General features: G+C 40.0%; 2 protein-coding genes across 5 annotated transcripts in view; one reads left to right on the top strand and one right to left on the bottom strand.

Annotated features, from left to right (window-relative positions):
* The window catches only part of NIF3L1 (NGG1 interacting factor 3 like 1), a 118546-nt gene that overhangs the window by 76883 nt on the left and 21361 nt on the right, over positions 1-20302 (bottom strand). The window lies entirely within an intron of this gene.
* The window catches only part of ORC2 (origin recognition complex subunit 2), a 30113-nt gene that overhangs the window by 5890 nt on the left and 3921 nt on the right, over positions 1-20302 (top strand). For all 4 annotated transcript variants that reach the window (XM_059702721.1, XM_059702720.1, XM_059702723.1 and 1 more), the window contains 9 exons: positions 3866-3958; positions 4620-4651; positions 7395-7455; positions 8193-8386; positions 9605-9703; positions 12968-13077; positions 14633-14765; positions 15834-15930; positions 19106-19252. In XM_059702721.1, the coding sequence (XP_059558704.1) occupies positions 3866-3958; positions 4620-4651; positions 7395-7455; positions 8193-8386; positions 9605-9703; positions 12968-13077; positions 14633-14765; positions 15834-15930; positions 19106-19252 (966 nt within the window). The remainder of the gene's footprint in view (positions 1-3865; positions 3959-4619; positions 4652-7394; positions 7456-8192; positions 8387-9604; positions 9704-12967; positions 13078-14632; positions 14766-15833; positions 15931-19105; positions 19253-20302) is intronic.

Below are 20302 nucleotides of genomic sequence, written 5' to 3'. Positions count from 1 at the left end.
AAAATTAAACTGTCAAAGAAAATAACATGTGAAAGCACTTTGAAAATTAAGGTGGTCTATAAGCATATGAAATTCTAGGAAGACAGTAGACCCTTGATTTTGCGGACCTCAATTTAACAGACCAGATTTAATGAACAAAATTTCCAGTCTATATCTCATATATGAAAATTAGCCCTAACTGGTTTGGCTCAATGGATAGAGCATTGGCCTGAGGACTGAAAGGTCCCAGGTTCGATTCTGGTCAAGGGCATGTACCTTGGTTGCGGGCACATCCCCGGTGCGAGGTGTGCAGGAGGCAGCTGATCGATGTTTCTCTCTCATCGGTGTTTCTAACTCTCTATCTCTCTCCCTTCCTCTGTAAAAAAATCAATAAAATATATATTAAAAAGAAAGAAAGAAAGAAAGAAAATTAACACCCTGTTAGTTTTAAAATGCTTTTAACCAAGATTTGCTTATAACGAACAGGTTATATTTTTTGTTATTATTTCACTGTTATTTTTAACAAATTTTAGCGAATAGGTCATATGTTGGAGAAAACACTGTAGTAATTTTGCTGACATAAATAAATACTATACATCTACAACTATAGTCTACATATTGAAATCCAAGAATCACTGTTCATAAACAGTGTTCAGCAAATGATTTGCACGTGATCACACTGCTGCAGTCATTGATTCTGTTGTCCCAGACATTACTTTCTGCAGCAGTTTTAACGGTGCTGCAGATGTTCCCACATGCATTAAACAGCCCCAGCCATGTACATTTGTTTATTTGCAGCGACTGGTGAATCACACATGCATTTAATAGACCTATTCAATATAAATTTAAAATTGTAGTAATATATATAGAAAACTTTTCTGTGACATTAAACTTCGTATGTACTTAATTTTAATTACACATGTGTCTACATAAGTAAAAACAGGTGAACTAACCAATTTGTCAATTTTTTAACATGCACATTTGGAAAACCTCCTTTATTTATTGTATAATGGATTTTCGGCTTTAACAGACACCCCTTGCCTGAAAATTAGTTCATTATAATGAGGTTTTCCAGGTAAAATGTATCCTATATATATAAAAGCCTAAGTGACTGACCAGTCACTATGATGTGCACTGACCACCAGGGGGCAGATGCTCAATGCAGGAGCTTCTCCCTCGTGGTCAGTGCGCTCCCACAGCCAACCTCCCGCTGCCAGCCTATCTCCTGTGGTCCCTCCCCCTGGCCGGCCTGATAGGCCCTGATCACCGGCCCAGCCGAGGGATCCCACCCATGCATGAATTCGTGCACTGGGCCTCTAGTGATTGTATAAGAGGGTTTATAATCTATCATGAAGCACCAATGTATATTGCTTAAGTGGTATATTTTTATGCCAATGACCATGTAAATGTTCAAGGTCAAGTGAAAAGCACTCTTGTTAGGTATTGACACTAATGAGGAACATATAAGAAGTAATAAGACCTGTTTCTGGCCCTACTGGAGTGGCTGAGTTGGTTGAACATCATCCTGTGTACTGAAAGGTTGCCAGTTCAATTCCCAGTCAAGGTACAGGTCTGGGCTGCAGGTTCAGTCCCAGTTGGGGCACGTTCCAATCAATATTTCTCTTTCTCCCTCTCTCTCCCTCTCTTTAATCCTTTGATAAGGGTTTAAAAAAAAAAAAAGACCTATTTCTGAAAATAATATGATTCACTCATTTGTAAAATTCAGTTTTTCTGAAAGGTGTAATATTAAATACATCATTAATTTTTTTTATTAATTTTTAACCTAACGTACATACAGTAATTTATATTAATTGCTGTGTTTGTATACATTAAGAAAGTAAAAGTTTTTAGATCTGTGAAAAATGACTGAATTCTATAGAGCAGTGGTTCTCAACCTTCCTGATGCCGCGACCCTTTAATACAGTTCCTCATGTTGTGGTGACCCCCAACCATAAAATTATTTTCGTTGCTACTTCATAACTGTAATTTTGCTACTGTGAACACTATGTAATTATATATGTGTTTTCCGATGGTCTTAGGCGACCCCTGTGAAAGGGTCATTCGACCCCCAAAGGGGTCGCGACCCACAGGTTGAGAACTGCTGCTGTAGAGTGTCTCTGAGAAACCAGAAAAATGCTAATGTAGTTATTAGAGGGAAGATCAGATAGACACCAAGATCAAAATGAAGCCCTGGGTTAGGGGTGGGGAACCTTTTTTTGCCAAAGGCCATTTGGGTATTTATAACATCATTCGTGGGCCATACAAAATTATCAGCTTAAAAATTAGCCTGCTATATTTGGTCAAACATTTAATGAACTCCCCACTAATGTCTTGGCAGGGCCAGACCAAAAGATTTCTCGAGCTTCAAGTAGCTGTGGCGGCCCTACATACCCCACCCCTACCCTAGGGCAATGAAGCAGGACAAAGACCACTGGAGAAAGAGGAGAACTAATAGTGCAACCCTAGGGAAGTAGTTAAGTAGAAGTTCCCCAAGCAGATCATCAACATGCCCATAGCCATAGCATATGTGTATGTGCTGCAGGAATCTTAAATATAATGTTGTGCATTTCTGTCATGTCATGAAAAGATAGTTTTCTGGGTAATTTGAGACTAATTATGTTTTCCAACATCTATGTTTAGTTAGGGCCTCTGTTTGTTGTGATGCTCTTTAAAGAGCTTCTTTTACTTGTAAGTATTATTGCTGATTGTGTTTACATCTAAATGTACCAGTAAATAGAGTGCCTTCATATTTTTAAATAACTTATGCTCTGTCAGAAAATAATCTATTACCTGAGTACAAATGATGATTAAATAAAATTGAGCTAAACATGATGTAGGGCTAGAAGTAGACTAGGGGTTAGATTGGAAGGCTTTGTAAAATACAGAAAACCTATCCAGGATGAGTAGATAAATGCAAACAAAGGAGCCAAGTAGAAAGGATGGAGGGGAGTTCAACCAACTTGCAGAAAGATGACTTTAGGGAAATGGAAAATAGATTGGTTACATAGGATCAGATAATAAATAACCTGATGAGAAGCTATCATTAGGCAAAGAGGAATTTTACTTTAAAATTTCCAATATGTTGCAGACCAGGTGTGTAAAGTACAATGCAAATAAATTGTTAGGAAAATGAAAATTAAAAAAACATGCATATATGCCCTATTTTTTTTATTATTAGAGTAAGTAACCATTCATGGGTGACTCATTCTTTTTCCTTTCGAACTCTTCATTTTTCCCCCTTGACCCTTTTGTAGGTTAATAATTATTTAAAAGCAGATAGAATAATTTTGTTTCAATGTAAAACCAAAATGATCCCAGTCAGCTAAGTTACTTTGTATGTGGCTTTTTGTTGTGAAGTTTTTCCCCTATCCTGTGGATCAGTCTTTTATCCAAAAATGGCATATTGTTCAGGCACAATGAAAAGGCCAACGCCTGAGCCTCAGGCAAACAGTACAGGTAGGCTGTTGGGGAGGACGAGGACAGTGAAAAAGAGGAGCCAGGGACCAGGAGAATGTTATTGAACCCAAATAAAAGAGTAACTTCAGAGAGAGATTGAAAATCTCTAATGAGTGATACAGAGAACCAAGGAGGGTAAGAAAAAGAAGAAGCCAATGCATTTGTGGGGACTCTCATGAGTATCTTGGGTCAGTTTCATGATTGGGGCATAAAACTGTGTGAAATAGGTTAGAAAGAGTTTGAGTCAGTAAAGTGGCTTTAATTTACAAAATTCAAGGCCCCCCCCCCCTTTTTTTTAAGCGGAAGGTAATAGTAGCAGGCAGGCTTCTTTTTTTTTTTTTTTAAGACTTTATATAAGTGAAATAAAGCTATTTCCCCTCTACATCTATTGTCTGTTAAAAGGTATTTTATATCTTTGTTCTGTTTATAGCTTCAGAACTAGCAAAAACACCAAGAAAAAATGTGTCATTCAGTTTGAAGAATGATCCTGAAATTATGACAAACATTCCTCAATGTAGCAAGGGTAAGATTTTACCTGTTATTTGAAGAGGGTTTTCTTAGTTGCTTCAAGTTATAGTATTTACTTTTTTTTTCCTTGTCATGAGTACATATTTACGTATTTTATTTTCTATTCTGAAAATTCATTCAACAACCTGTGTGCCTTAGTATACCCATGTTTAGCTGTCAATAAAGATCTGTGCTGGTTGAAGTTGTGCAGATTGATAGGGCCAACTAGAAACAGTTGTAAAATCCTGTTGTTAAAAAAAAAATGCTGTTGTCATTTGCTTGAGGTAGCCAATTGTTCGCAGAAGATTTGCTTTGGCAAATATTATTTGAAATAACACTTATAATTTGTGGAGAATTGTGCAGCAGTTGTTTTTGAGTGACCCATTTGAACTAGGTTGAACTGTGTCCTTTTAAAATAATGAATAATGAAAAGGGCTCCATTTTTTCTTGCTATATGAATGCTATAGAAGTTCAGGACACAGCTGTCACTAATCACAGTGATCACGTAATTAATAACAATAATTCAGCCTCTAGTGGAGATGCAATTAATTGAGAATTCAATAATATGTGATGGCTTCTGGGTAGAAACTGCAACTTTGCTTTTAATGAAGCTTGCTAGACTGTGATGAAAAGTGAAGTATTTATAGTAAGTAATGGCTTTTTGTTTCATTCTTTAGGGCATTCGACTTCAGATGAAGTTCAATTGAAGGTAAGCAATTGACTAAAAAACTAGCAAAAACCTTAGTGTTACAAAGTAAAACTAGTTGAAAAATAGAGCTTTCGTCTCTTGATTTGTATAGTGCTTTATGATTGACAGGTATTTGCCAATTAAATACCTAACTTATAAATGAAGAATCCGAGGTTCAGAGAGGTGAAGTGACTTGTCTGAGTTCACTTAGATAAGGAGGAAAGTTGGGAAATGAAGCCAGATCTTTTGGACCCTACTGCATGCCTTTTCTGTGTTAGAATTATCCCTGGTATTTCCAACTTAGTAGACCTGGCCTGGAACTTTTTTTTTTTAATATATTTTTTAATTGATTTTTTACAGAGAGGAAGGGAGAAGGATAGAGAGCTAGAAACATCGATGAGAGAGAAACATCGATCAGCTGCTCCTGCACACCTCCCTACTGGGGATGTGTCTGCAACCAAGGTACATGCCCTTGACGGGAATCGAACCTGGGACCTTTCAGTACGCAGGCCGACGCTCTATCCCCTGAGCCAAACCGGTTAGGGCTGGCCTGGAACTTTTATGGTTTGGTTTTGCTTTGCTTTTATAGATAACTAGGAGCCCGGTGCACAAAATTCGTGCACTGAGTGTGTGTGGGGAGGGGAGTGTCCCTCAGCCCAGCCTGCCCCCTCTCACATACTGGGAGCCCTCAGGCGTTGACCCCCATCACCCTCCAATCGCAGGATCGGCCCCTTGCCCAGGCCTGACGCCTCCGCCAGAGGTGTCAGGCTTGGACAGGGAACCCCCATCTCCCCCTGATCACTGGCTCTGGCCCCCGCCCAGGCCTGAGGCCTCTGGCCCAGGAATCATGCCTGGGCAGGGGACCCCCATCTCCCTCTGATCGCTTGCTCCACCCCCGCCCAAGCCTGACGCCTCTGACCCAGGCTTCAGGCCTGAGCAAGGGGACCATCATATCCCCCCCAATCCCCGGCTCCACCCCCCACCCAGGCCTGATGCCTCAGCCAGAGGAGTTGACCCTCATCACCCTCCGATCACCAATCACCGGATCGGCCCCTTGACCAGGCCTGAGGCCTCTGGCAGAGGTGTCAGGCCTGGGCAGGGGACCCCCAGCTCCCCGTGGTTGCAGGCTCCGCCCCTGCCCAGGCCTAACACCTCTGGCCTAGGCGTCCGGCCCGGGCAGCGGGGACCCGCAGCTGCAGCGGCCCCGCGATCGTGGGCTTCGCTTTAGGCCCAGGCAAGGGACCCCTAGCTCCCGGGACTGCCAGCTTCAACCGTGCCCCACTCCCATCGCTGGCTCCACCCCTACTTCCTGCTATCACTGGCCAGGGCGGCAAAGGCACCTGATTCTCCAATCATGGCTGGGGGGCAGGGCAAAGGCGGCCTCAGGGCCGCCTTTGCCCTGCCCCCCAGCTCTTAGCTCCCCCCTGGGTTTCCGATCACTGTCAGTGGCAGGGTGCTTCTTCCTGCTTTCCCTTTCGCCTCCCTGCATTGTGCCTACATATGCAAATTAACCGCCATCTTGTTGGCAGTTAACTGCCAATCTTAGTTGGCAGTTAATTTGCATATAGCCCTGATTAGCCAATGAAAAGGGTATCGTCGTACGCCAATTACCGTTTTTCTCTTTTATTAGATAGGATATTCTGTTGTTTCTTGGGGGATTGGACCCAAGATCCATGAAGTCCATTAGTCTACCTTTTTAGGATTTACATTTGGAAACTATATTCCAGGTTAGCGGAAAGGATTTGAGAATTTTTATGCTCTCCTCTATGATTTTGTGCTTTTGTTTTTTCATTATGCCTTGTTAAGTGGCCATGGCTGGATGTGGGCAAGCCCATATGGGCAAGGCGAATCCATGATAATGAGTGAGTGGTGAGTGTGTCCAGGTCTGAGTGGTTTTTGATTTGGACATCCTAGACTGTATATAGGCTAAATTTATGCCCTTTATAAGAATGTGAGTATTCAGGGCCATGGTTATGGCTTATGCAGAAATGTCCTATTTAGGCAGTCTAGGTGTGGGATTAGACATGTCAGAGTCTCCTTTATCTTTAATAGTGCTTCTTTCCTTGAGAGCTTGTTTGGAGGTTCTAGCAAGGGAGTGCAGCTACTCGTATACCAGTCCTCTCCTGGGGGTGGTAGGGGGGAGGTCATCCTCTTCTACCGAGCACGCAGCTTACGCACATGGATCGGTGAGGGAGGAGGGGGACACCCGCCTAGCCAGCCAGATCAGCCGAATCAACCCTGGCGATCAGTGGGGTGACAGATGTCGCAGCCAGATCGCCCTCACATCCAAAAAATAAAATAAATAAAATTTAAAAATACTATAAAAATAATAAAAGTCCCATTGCTATATGCATAGGAATGCCTATTTTCTTGTTTACTCATCATCAATGGACATAAATACCTTTTAACAAAAAAAAAATTCTGCTAATCTGAAAAATATTTCAAAAGGCTGATATACTTATGTTTTTTCTTTATATAACAATAAAAAAGTACATACATACTTTACAGATATCTAGAATACACTGCTAGAATCACTCTAGGAATCTTGGAATTGTTGTATCATTTTTGTTATGTCTCCCCCCCCCAAAAAAAATTCATTTTGTCATTGTCTTCTAGTTCTAGGAACTAGGTTCATCTAGTTTTAGTCTATTGAAAGCAAAATATTTTTATTTTCTAGCCTCTTTCACTCAGATCCATCATTAATTCCCATTTCATCATTATTATTTGACTATTTAAACTATATTGTTTCTTTATTTTTAAACAGAACAATGATAAAAGTGAATTTCTGTCAACAGCAACTCGTGTTCTAAGGAAAAGATTTATAGGTATGTATTCCTTTTTTTAAAATATATATTTTTATTGATTTCTTAGAGGAAGGGAGAGGGAGAGATAGAAACATCAATGATGTGAATCATTGGTCCACTGCCTCCTGCATGCCCCCTAGTGGGGATTGAGCCTGCAACCCAGCATGTGCCCTTCACCAGAATCAAACCCAGGACCCTTCAGTCCGCAGGCTGATGCTCCATCCACTGAACCAAACTGTCTAGGGCTGTATTTTATTTTCCACTGAGTTTTTTTTTTTTTTTTTAATATATTTTATTGATTTTTTTTTTACAGAGAGGAAGGGAGAGGGATAGAGAGTTAGAAACATCGATGAGAGAGAAACATCAATCAGCTGCCTCCTGCACAACCCCTACTGGGGATGTGCCCGCAACCAAGGTGCTTGCCCTTGACCGGAATCGAACCCGGGACCCTTCACTGAGCCAAACTGGTAGTAGGTATGACTGACAGTTTCTGCCACAGATTCTGTGTCAGGCATTGTTATTTGCTTTACATACATTTCACTGTAATCTTCACAATGCTCTATTAAATTAGGCACTGTTAGTCTCATTTGATAATTGAGGAAACTGGTCCAAAAACTTAATATAACTAGTTCTGGTGAAATCACCAGCAAGTAATGGCAAACCAGAAGTCAGATTCTCTTCAAAGCCCACATTCTTCCTGTTACCCCATACCTCTTGTCAAACTGTCAAATTTTCCCAATTGCTTTTTACCCCCACAGCCCCAAGGTCTCATTCTGACAGCGAAAGTGAATATTCTGCTTCCAACTCAGAGGACGATGAAGAGGTTGCACAAGAATTTGAAGAGGACACTAATAAAGTCATACTGAGCCCGAAGACTCAAGCTCAGAATAGAGTAGTTTCAGCTCCTGTTTACAAAGAAACACCTTCTAAGAAAATGAAAAGAGATAAAACAGTAAGTGAAGAGAGAGACTTAAACCTTCAAGAAAAATTGTGTAATTTTGCAAAGATATGCTACCCTAAGAGAAGAGATCCAAATGGGGGAATCAGCATACTTTTTTTCTTCACTTCTCTATATTTTGTCAGCCTTTCACATAAATTCCCATGTATCTTTATCTATTTCTGGACTTTCTGTGTTGGCATGTTTGTATCCCTGTTTATCTAATAACTAGAGGCCCAATGCATGAAATTTGTGCAAGAATAGGCCTTCCTTCCCCTGGCTGCCAGCACCGGCTTCCCTCTGGCACCCGGGACCTGGGCTTCCCTCTGGCCGCTGACAGGCACCTGGCACCTGGGCTTCCCTCCAGCCACCAGCAGGCACTTGGGACCTGGGCTTACCTCGCAGCCCCGGCTTTGTCCAGAAGGACGTCTGGTCTAATTAGCATATTACACTTTTATTACTATAGATGCCATAATGTAGGCTGAAAATGACATATCAAGTCAGTTGTATAAAAATGAGCTTTTAATAAAAAATATAGATTGGATAACTGGGGGCAAGATTTCTCAATGTATATCTTCTTATATAGTTTTATTTTTTGTAACATTTTTGATGTATTCAAGTAAATGTAGGTAATAAGTAATGTGGCTATGGATCCATGTTGAGCTGCTTGGAAGAAAACCATAGACATCATGGCTTGAGCAAAGGCTAATTAACCTGGTATTATGTGTAAAGATTCAGAGCAGTCAGGAAGCCCACTGCTTGATGGCTTCTTATCCCATAGCCACCATGTAGGTTAGCCCTGCTCTAAATCAGTAGAACAAGTTTTATTCCATCTTACTGTAATAATAGTGGCAAGTCTTTTTACCTTGCTGTTGATGTCTTCCTCATTTTCACAGTGCTTCAACTGCAGTAATATTAAAGGATTTGCTCAAACTCCGATATGTAAACCCCCCCTTTTTAAAGTTTAAGTGGAAATTATATGTTGAGACTTAAGAATTATTTTGGGGAATAGACTACTTTAGTCTAGTCATTTCTTTAACTTTTATGGTCCTAAAAGTTACTCAGTGTTATCACTGCAGTTAAGTTTGCTTGGTCCAAAATCTATGTTGCTTTGAATAGAATATACTGACTGCCAAATAAAGAATTTCACATATGCTATTTTATACTACTATTACAGTCTGGTTCTGATATAAAACAAATATCTGAAACTAAGAAATTACTTTGCATTTTCAGAGTGACTTAGTAGAAGAATATTTTGAAGCTCACAGCAGTTCAAAAGTTTTAACCTCTGATAGAACACTGCAGAAACTAAAGAAAGCTAAACTGGATCAGGTATGTTGCAAAAAATGTTACTTCTAAATTTTTCTTATTGCAAGCTGATTTGAAGAGTTAAGTATACATAAGCAGAATTATTATCCAGATCAAATGAAACACAAATTAACGTAATGTAACTCTTACGTATTTTATTATATACTAAACTAGAGGCCCGGTGCACGGATTCATGCACCAGTGGGATCCCTAGGCCTGGCCTGTGCCCTCTTGCAATCTGGGATCCCTCAGGGGATGTTGGAGGCCCAGTGCACAGTTTTGGCCCGATCTCCGCAGGCCTCTTGTATGTATATAAGATCTTTGGTTAATCTCTTCGCATCCACCCCTCTCCCCACTTCCCTCTGAGATTCATCAGTCTATTCCATGTTTCCATGTCTGTGCATTGGGCATCTGCCCCCTGGTGGTCAGTGTGCATCATAGTGAACGGTCGAATGGTTGGATAGTCGCTTAGGCTTTTATATATATACTAGGGGCCCAGTGCACAAAAATTTGTGCACTCGGGGGGGACGGGGGTCCCTCAGCCTGGCCTGCGCCCTCTCGCAGTCTGGGACCCCTCAGGAGATAATGACCTGCTGGCTTAGGCCTGCTCCCGGGTGGCAGAGGGCAGGCCCAATCCCTAGGTGCAGCCCCTGGTCGGGCTCAGAGCAGGGCCGATTGGGGAGTTGGGGTGCCGCCCCCTGTCATGCACAGAGCCGCAGGGCGATCAGGGGGTTGGGGAGCTCCCCCCTATCAGGCACAGAGCGGGGCTGATCAGGGGGTTGGGGCGCCTTCCCCTGTCATGAACAGAGAAGGGTGGATAGGGAGGTTGCGGCGCCACCCCCTGTCACAGAGCCGCAGGGCGATCAGGGGGTTTGGGCGCTGCCCCCTGTCACACTTATCCCGGTGCCCGGAGGCCTCTCAGCTCCGCTGATCCCGGTGCTGGGAGGCGTATTACCCTTTTACTATATAGGGTAGAGGCCTGGTACACAGGTGGGTGCCAGCTGGTTGGCCCTGAAAGGTGTCCTGGATCAGGGTGGGGGTCCCCGCTGGGGTGCCTGGCCAGCCTGGGTGAGGGGATGATGGCTGTTTGCAGCTGGTCACACATCCTTCAGGGTGGGGGTCCCCACTGGGGTGCCTGGCCAGTCTGGGTGAGGGGCTGAGGGCTGTTTTCAGGCTGGGGGTGACTGAAGCTCCCAACCGTTCCTTTTTTTCTTTTCTTTTTTTTTTTTTTTATCCTGGGCCAACTTTAGCTTTGAGGCTTGGCTCCAGCTCTTAGGCCTCCGCTGCTGAAAGTAGGTTTCTGGCCTTTGCTTACAATGTTGCGATCCTGCTGGCTGAAGCCCGGTGGACTAAAGCAGGTTTCTGGGGTTTTGTTTAGTTTCTATATTTGTTACATAGTTGCTTAGAGTTGCAGCTCAGAGGCCTGCAGCGACAGGCAGGGAACGTTGGAGTCCTCCGACACTGAAGCAAGCAAGCCTCATGTTAGTTTCAAGCTGCCTGGCTGTCGGCCGCCATCTTGGCTGGCAGTTAATTTGCATATCGCCCTGATTAGCCAATGGGAAGGGTAGCGGTCGTACGCCAATTACCATGTTTCTCTTTTATTAGATAGGATAGATGTTTCACGGGGTTAGAATTCTAGTTGGCAGACTATAATTACACATTTTTTTCTCTTACCATTTCTTCAGGATCTGTAATAATCAGAGTCATGGTTTATTTGATATCCATGTACCATTAATCTTGGTTATTCATTTAAGCCACATATTTATTAAATCTCACACTGTTCATAAAACAATTGACCTCTCTCAGTTACAAACCTTGCAAAAAGCAGAGGATATCTTGCTTCTTGATATTATGGAAAACCTGCTCAGTGCAATACAGTAACAAGTTCTATATACTATGTTCCAGCACCTCATGTTATGAGAAATAATACATAGCTATTGATGCCTCTCTTAGAGAGGAAACAGAACTATTCGAGAGAGAATCTTTCAGTAGAAAATGGGGTTGATAATCTAAGAAGAAAGAGGTGATTATTAGTTCAGAGAGTATCAAGATTTATTATTCTCTGCAAGCTAGATTTTAGTGCAATTTTCTAAGGTGTTCAGGGTTTTTAACAAGAGTTTCCAACCTACAGAAAAGAGGAAAATATAGGGTAAGTCTCTGTGACCTGGATGACATAGTGCTGTGTGGTTATTTATGTTTTGTGACCTGGTGTATTGGTATTGAGACTCAAGATCAGAAAGTAGCTGAAAACATATATCAAGAAGACAAATAGGGGAATGGGGGAAGCTGGAGGAGGATAGAGGGGGGATAAATGGTGATAGACAGATACTTAATTTGGGGTGGTGAACAAACAATACAGTGTGTAGATGATGTGTTGTGGAAATGTGCAAAGGTTGTGAAACCTTTATAATTTTGTTAACCAGTGTCACCCGATTAATTCAGTGAAAAGGGAAAAAAAAAATACAAGCCAAACTGTTCCAAGGAAGAGATGGTATTAATATCTGCTTACAATCATGTAAATGGTTCTGGGGGAAAACTTAGCAAATTCTTTACTGCTATCACATATTTGTACCCAAAAGAATATTATAAACAAACTAGAAGCCTGTTGCAGGAAGATTCCTGCAAGAATAGGGCTTCGCTCCCTTCTCTGCCGATCCTACCCCGCCCTTCTCTGCCGCTCCTACCCCGCTCTTCTCTGCTGCTTTTCTCCCGCCTGTCTCCACTACCTCGGCTCCGTTGCTTGGCTTCCTTCTATGGCAGCCGTGGGCAAACTACGGCCCACGGGCCAGATCCGGCCCGTTTGAAATGAATAAAACTAAAATAAAAAAAAGACCGTACCCTTTATGTAATGATGTTTACTTTGAATTTATATTAGTTCACACAAACACTCCATCCATGCTTTTGTTCCGGCCCTCCGGTCCAGTTTAAGAACCCATTGTGGCCCTCGAGTCAAAAAGTTTGCCCACCCCTGTTCTACGGAGTCTTCAGTCTTCGCTCAAAGCCAGTATATGCAAATTAGCTGCCATCTTTGTTGGTGGTTAATTTGCATATCACTGATTAGCCAATGGTGGGCATAGCAAAGGCATGGTCAATTTGCATCTTTGTCTATTATTAGATAGGATATTTAAATCATATCTGAGATATTATATATACTCAGTTCATGCACTCATTACCAAATTAATGTCTCCTCTCCTAACCTCTACCTGTAAGAAAATATATTTAGTTTGGATTAATTTGATGTCTGTGGTTTGAAAGTGATTTTCTTCCCTCTCTTCCTTTTTTTTAAAGCAAACTCTGCGTAACTTATTGAGCAAGGTTTCTCCTTCCTTTTCTGCTGAACTTAAACAACTAAATCAACAATATGAACAATTGTTTCATAAATGGATGTTGCAGTTACAGTAAGTACTATCATCATTGCAAACCCTTGTAAAATAAAGAATAATGTACATTTATATAAGCCTGTGTTAAAATCACAGTAATTTATTTAATTTTCTTTTTGCAACAAGCTTGATATATATTTTTAGTTATATATAAAAATTTGAAAAAATAGGTGTTTTTTCAATTTTATGATGCAAATGTGGACTGTCATTATTGTATGGCTCTGCTCAGAAATTCTAGTTTTCTAGAAATTTGTCTTTTCTAAATTTAATTAAATTTGCCAATAACAGGTCAAAGGGTTATGCTAGTAAGAGAATGATTATCCTCCCTGGTAGGCCCTCAGCTCCTCTCAGTAACACTTTATGATCTGTCATTATAAATGTACAAAGCAGCTCTTCACTCTGATCTCCTTCCCCAACCCCCCTTCTTCTTTCTTCTAATATGTCAACTTCTATAACTTGATTTGCTTTGCTTCCCAGCCTATACCTCATAGTTAACTACTTGAGTATTTGCTACCTCTCTGAATTCTTCTTTTTTTTCTGCCATTTCTACCTTGCTAATCTCTACCTTTGGATTTATCTCTCTTCTGTTTATTTCTAGGCTATCCTGCATTGCCACAGAGCATCACATAAATATTGTTTCTGACTGACCTCCATAAACAACCATGGAGTTGAACTTTAGCTTGACCCTTAGTGCGTGGTGTTCTGGTTCATCTCATTCACTCTCTTGGCCTCAGTTGCTTTTTGTATGTGAATAACTCTCATAACTCTAGCTCCAGCCCAACCCAGCTCAGATCACAATCTTCAGCAGTAGACACGGATATCTGAATATTGGAGATTTCCATGTGGATGTCCCTGTAAATAATTCAACGTACATAAAATTTAACTCATTTTAAATCCATCATTCCCACCTGCCCCTGCTGCCTAGCACAGTTCCTGTCCACCCCATTCATGTAAAGTTGTCTATGCCAATTACTCTCCAAATCCTATTGATTTCACCTATATAGCTTTTGACACCTTATATTTTTCTCCTTGATACCTAATTCAAGTCAGTTTTGTCCCTCCTCATCTATTCCTCCCATTAGCCTGCGTGATCTTTCTAAAAAGAGCATGTTACTTTCCTGCTTAAAACCTTTCAGTTACCAACTAACTAGTTCCTAGTAAATGCTCATAGTCTTGGGAATAAAATCTAATGTCAGTTGACTTACCAAGACCTTTGTGACCTAGCCCCTGCTTACCTTTGCAGTTTAATCTACCAATTAAAAGGCTGCTGCAGCCTGTGAAACGTTTTAGTGCCTTGCACCTCCCATGTTGTCCTTCTACCCCCAGCATCTGCAGGTTGAAAGTAGTATGAGCTGGAGAGAGAGCTACTAAAATTGGAACACTTAAGTTTTGTGTACTAATAATAAAATTGTGCTTTTACCTTGTACAATTTGGGAATCATTACAGTTATTTTGCCATCCCAGTTCTTCTGTATTTTTTTTTTATAAGCATTAAATAAGGAAACTGGTTGATTATAAAATTGGCAGTAACAGGTACTGAACCTTAATTTTATGAATGCTATCTTTCCTAACAGCCTGGGGTTCAACATTGTGCTTTATGGTTTGGGTTCTAAGAGAGATTTACTAGAAAGATTTCGAGCCACCATGCTGCAAGATTCCATTCATATTGTCATCAATGGTTTCTTTCCTGGAATCAGTGTGAAATCTGTAAGTTTCAGAAATGTTAAAAGGAACCACATCGTATCTCCTGCCAGTCTGTACCTCCACGTTAATGAGGTTGCTACTTCTCATTCTGGAGTATTCACTTTTTGTTTTTAGACTTCCTACTAGTAGGATTGCATCCTGCTTAATTAAGATGATGAGCTTAGACTCAGAAGGTTATAGCTTTGAATCCCCATCTTTGAATTTCTACTTCGTAACTGATAATGTATTAAATCTTAGAGAAAAGTTAGCTTTGTGTACTATACCAAATACTAATAATATTTCTCTGAAGGACAGGATTATGTGGAACCTCAATTTTTATTAGGCTTTTATGTCACTTTGGTACTCTAATAAAAATATAAGTAATACTTCGTAGTTTTGTAATAATTTATAGGTAATTTTTACTCCAAATGTTCATATTTTTTCATCATTTGAAAATTAATATGAACCTTTTGGGTGCTGGATATTAACTGATATAGTATGCCTTTCTAAAAATGTCAGTGTTTCTGTTCTGTTTCCTTTGATAAATTAATAGTTTTCTAATGTTTCTCATATTGTTGGTATTTTTTGGGGGGTAGGGTTTGTTGCATCCCTCTTATTATCTTTACATCTTTGCTATTCCATGTTTTCTTCCTTTTAGCTCTAACTTATGCAATATATATATTTATGAAGATAGATATACTTAAGTACCGGGAAACTTTCTTGTTTTGTTAATCCTCACCTGATTTTCAGAGAGAGTGGAAGGGAGGGGGGAAGGAGAGAGAAAGGAGAGAGCGAAACATTGATTTGAGAGAGACACATCGATTGGTTGTCTCCCTGACTGAGGCCGGGGATGGAACCTGCAATCCAGGTACATGCCCTTGACCAGGAATCGAACCCTTGAGGGCCAATGCTCTAACCATTGAGAACACTGGCCAGGGCCCAGTAGCATTTTTTAAAAAGTAATTTTTTTCATACTTGGAGGGAAATCTAAACTCATTTTTAATATATAAAAAGGATTGATTTGCTAATTGTATTTATCTTTTATGCAGAATAAGTTATAATTTATGTACCTCTTGCACTTCTATGATACAGATCCTGAATTCTATAACAGAAGAAGTCCTCGATCATATGGGTACTTTCCGAAATGTACTGGATCAACTGGACTGGATAATAAACAAATTTAAAGAAGGTAACATGAAGTAGATGCTCTAGTTTTAGGGTGAAGCTAAGCATACACTTACTTATTCATGTATTAGTATACACACAAATGAGGATTATTTTTCCTTTTCTCAGTGCTGATTTAGATTACTCTAAAATAATTGTGTTTTCTTTTTCTATGAACTTCACTAGTTACCTAACAAGAAAAAATTATTCCTACTACTTTGATTTTTTTATAAGCCAAAGCCTCTTTTTTTAAAAAAAAAAAAATATATATTTTATTGATTTTTTACAGAGAGGAAGGGAGAGGGATAGAGAGTTAGAAACATTGATCAGCTGCCTCCTGCACACCTCCTATTGGGGATGTGCCCGCAACCAAAGTACATGCCCCTGACCGGAATCGAACCTGGGACCCTTCGGTCCCCAGGCCGACGCTCTATCCACTGAGCCAAACTGGTTAGGGCTAGCCAAAGCCTCTTATTTCAGAATAATTTTCAGGTTTCATTGGTGATTGTAAAGTGCCTCCAGTCGATTGGTACATTTTATGTGATACTCTTATATTTAATATTTTTATTAAAAATTCTTATTTATTCTGAGTAAATATTGCATTTCAGTAATTTCATAAACTAAAATATGGAATGGAGAAAAACTTTTATTTTGTTATTCTTTGGTGTGAATTTTCTGGTTATGTGAGCATTTCAGAAAATTAGAAATAAAATTATTTAGGCTTTAACAATTGTCAGTCAGTCATTGCTTAAGAATTAGAAGGATGCTTGATTTGATGGGTAATTTTGGTATTGTTTTTATGCTCATTAAAATAGATGCCAAAGTCGTTTCATATATATGCATATGTGTACTAGATACATATTGTATATATAATACATGTTATATGTGATATACACTGAGTGGCCAGATTATTATGACCACCTGACGTTTGTAGGCAAATTAGCTATAATTTCACGCTGAAGTTGCCAGAGGGCCAGACCATTATAAATAGGGAAGCAGGTTGTTTACCACGACAGTAGAAGTGATTTTTTTCTGAAGATATGGGTAAACAACGCGATTTAACAGCCTTTGAACATGGGATATATTTAAACGTGAGTGGCCAGATTATGACCACCTGACAGTTGTAGGCAAATTAGCCGTACACTGCATCGTATGGGATATGGAAGCCGAAGGCCTGTTCGGACACCTTTGCTGTCTGCAGTTACCAAGATAAAACGTCTCCCATTCGCACAGGAACACAAGGATTGGACAGCTGAGCATTGGAAAAAAGTCATGTGGTCCGATGAATCACGTTTCCAGTTGCATCATGCAGATGGCAGAGTGAGAATTTGGTGGAAACAGCATGAAAGCATGCACCCCACATGCATGAGTACAACCCTTCAAGCTGGTGGGGACAGTGTTATGGTTTGGGGCATGTTTTCCTGGCATGATTTGGGCCCTTTAATTCGTGTGGAACAACGTCTGAATAGCACAACATACCTAAGTATCATTGCTGATCAAGTTCATCCTATCATGTTGATGGCGTATCCCAATGGAGATGGCTTCTTCCAACAAGACAATGCGCCATGCCACGGTGCTCGTATTGTGCAGGAGTGGTTTCAAGAACATGAGGAAGACTTTACCTTGCTTAGGTGGCCTCCACCATCACCAGATCTCAATCCAATTGAGCATTTGTGGGACGAAGTTAAAAGAGCCATCAGGCAGCTGGTTCCACAACCATCAAATCTCACAGAACTGGACAGTGCTATTCATCAGGCATGGTGTCAGATTCCTCGCATCACCTTTCAACATCTCGTGAAGTCAGTGCCAAGAAGAATCGCCGCAGTATTGAAGACAAGGTGGCCCAGCAAAGTACTGATGGGGTGGTCATAATAATCTGGCCATTCAGTGTGTGTATATATATATATATCCATCCCACATTCAAAGCTGTTAAATTGCATTGTTTACCCATATTTTCAAAAAAAAATCACTTCTGTCGTGGTAAACAACCTGCTTCCCTATTTATAATGGTCTGGCCCTCTAGCAACTTCAGCGTGAAATTATAGCTAATTTGCCTACAAACGTCAGGTGGTCATAATAATCTGGCCACTCAGTGTATATTTGTTATATAATTATATGTAATTACAATTGTAAATATAGTATATGTTATTTATGTGTAATTTATATTTATGTATAATTTAAAATTTTTGACTGATGGCTTCTTGCATTCAAGGAACCCTAGTCTTTGAAAATGTGTCATCTCAGAATTTTTGTCATTATATTGTCTCTCTTGTCCCTCTATCCCCAGGGCAAGAGAAATGTACTTACTCTCTCTAAAGGGCTCATCCTTCATCATAACTACCAAATGCCCATTTCTTATCAACTCCTGAGAGAGTTACAAACAGCTTTTAAAAATATGTATAGGACTTCTTCCAGAAATCCTAGGGAAACAGTTACCTGATTCTACTACCCTTCCATGCTATTTTACTTTCCTATTTCAATATGATTTTAGAGTTTTTGAAGACACATCCGCCTTCTGCTCTTTACCTCTTTCCTTCTTAATTTCTTCTGTGTTACTTAAGCTGTATACTTGAAGGTCACCTGTAATTTCCTTTTTACTAAACATTGGCCTTGGCTCATCCTTTATCTTGATCTGCAGTATTGGATGGTGTTGAGAGCTTCATCCTCCAAATTCTTCCTTCACTGACTTATATTTTACTTCTCTCACTTTCCTGATTCCTTGAGCAATAATATCCTAAGCCTCCCCCTCTCTTTTATTATCTCCTTCAGCTGTTGTGATAATAAGGCTTTTCTGTATTAAATCTTAATGCTTAACGAGAACTCTCTCTTCTTTCTTGTGTGTCTTTCCCCTCCACTCCAACCTTGCAGTTCATCATGCACAGATTCACCTCCAATCTATATGCATCTTGCCTTATTACCTATACCTTATTAAAATGGCTTTCTTTATGGTCTGATTCAAGTGCTAACCATTCCAGTTAAGTCTAATTACTCCCTATTGATTTTCAATTAATTTTATTTTTTTTAAAGAGTTTAATAATGTCTTGCCTATTTTATGAATGACTGACATATTTTCAAATAAATTGTATATTCCTAAGCCATAGTTACTTTGTCCTTCAATATATTCTTTAATCCATATTGTATGTGGTGGGGATTTCACAAATATTCATTGCAAATAATAATTGAATTATTTTTCTTTTTAGATTCTTCTTTAGAACTCTTCCTTCTTATCCACAATTTGGATAGCCAAATGTTGAGAGGAGACAAAAGCCAGCAAATTATTGCACAGCTGTCATCTTTACGTAACGTATATCTTATAGCATCTATTGATCACCTCAATGCTCCTCTCAGTAAGTTAAATATAACTTTTTCTTTCTTGAAATATCAGTCTTACAAGATTAATTTTCTTAATGTTGTCACAGCATTTTTAATTTTTAGTACAGTTTTATTTTTGTTGTATTTTTAAAGACACAGGTAGCCAAGAATCTAGGTGTCCTCAATTTGACTTAGAACATAATTATTGGAAATAAAAATTCGGGTTCTAAAGTAAGTGTGTTACACCTAAACCTCGAAAGAGAGGAGACTCAACTGTTATTTTGGTCTTTTTCTACTCGGAGGTATTGCAACATTTATTTTATGCAGTTTAGTTTAGAGACTGTGATAATCTTATTGAACAAAATGTTAAATTATTTTTTTTAAATATATTTTTATTGATTTTTTTACAGAGGAAGGGAGAGAGATAGAGAGCTAGAAACATCGATGAGAGAGAAACATCGATCAGCTGCCTCCTGCACATCTACTGGGGATGTGCCCGCAACCCAGGTACATGCCCTTGACCGGAATCGAACCTGGGACCTTTCAGTCCACAGGCCGACGCTCTATCCACTGAGCCAAACCGGTTTCGGCGAAATGTTAAATTATTCAAGCTTGCCCTAACCGGTTTGGCTCAGTGGATAGAGCGTCAGCCTGTGGACTCAAGGGTCCCGGGTTCGATTCCGGTCAGGGGCATGTACCTTGGTTGCGGGCACATCCCCAGTGGAGGGTGTGCAGGAGGCAGCTGATCGGTGTTTCTCTCTCATCGATGTTTCTGACTCTGTATCCCCCTCCCTTTCTCTCTGTAAAAAGTCAGTAAAATATATATTTTTTAAAAAATTATTCAAGCTTTTTAAAAGAATGCCGTGGTAGCACTAATATATTTTAACTTGTATTTAACATACTAATGAAGGTTCAAATGCTGATTAATCATGAGATTGTCAGGTACTGATTTGGATGGCAAAATCAAAAGTTTATAGGGAAATGGCAAAAACAAAAGTTTATAGGATTCATTTTTTTATTTAATGTTTTCTCATTCTTTCCTGGAGTAGAATTTAGTAACAGGACAATAGGAGAATTAGTAATTG

Source organism: Myotis daubentonii, chromosome 7 (assembly GCF_963259705.1).
Source record: "Myotis daubentonii chromosome 7, mMyoDau2.1, whole genome shotgun sequence".
Classification (NCBI taxonomy): domain Eukaryota; kingdom Metazoa; phylum Chordata; class Mammalia; order Chiroptera; family Vespertilionidae; genus Myotis; species Myotis daubentonii.
This window is presented reverse-complemented; position numbering and strand designations above follow the sequence as displayed.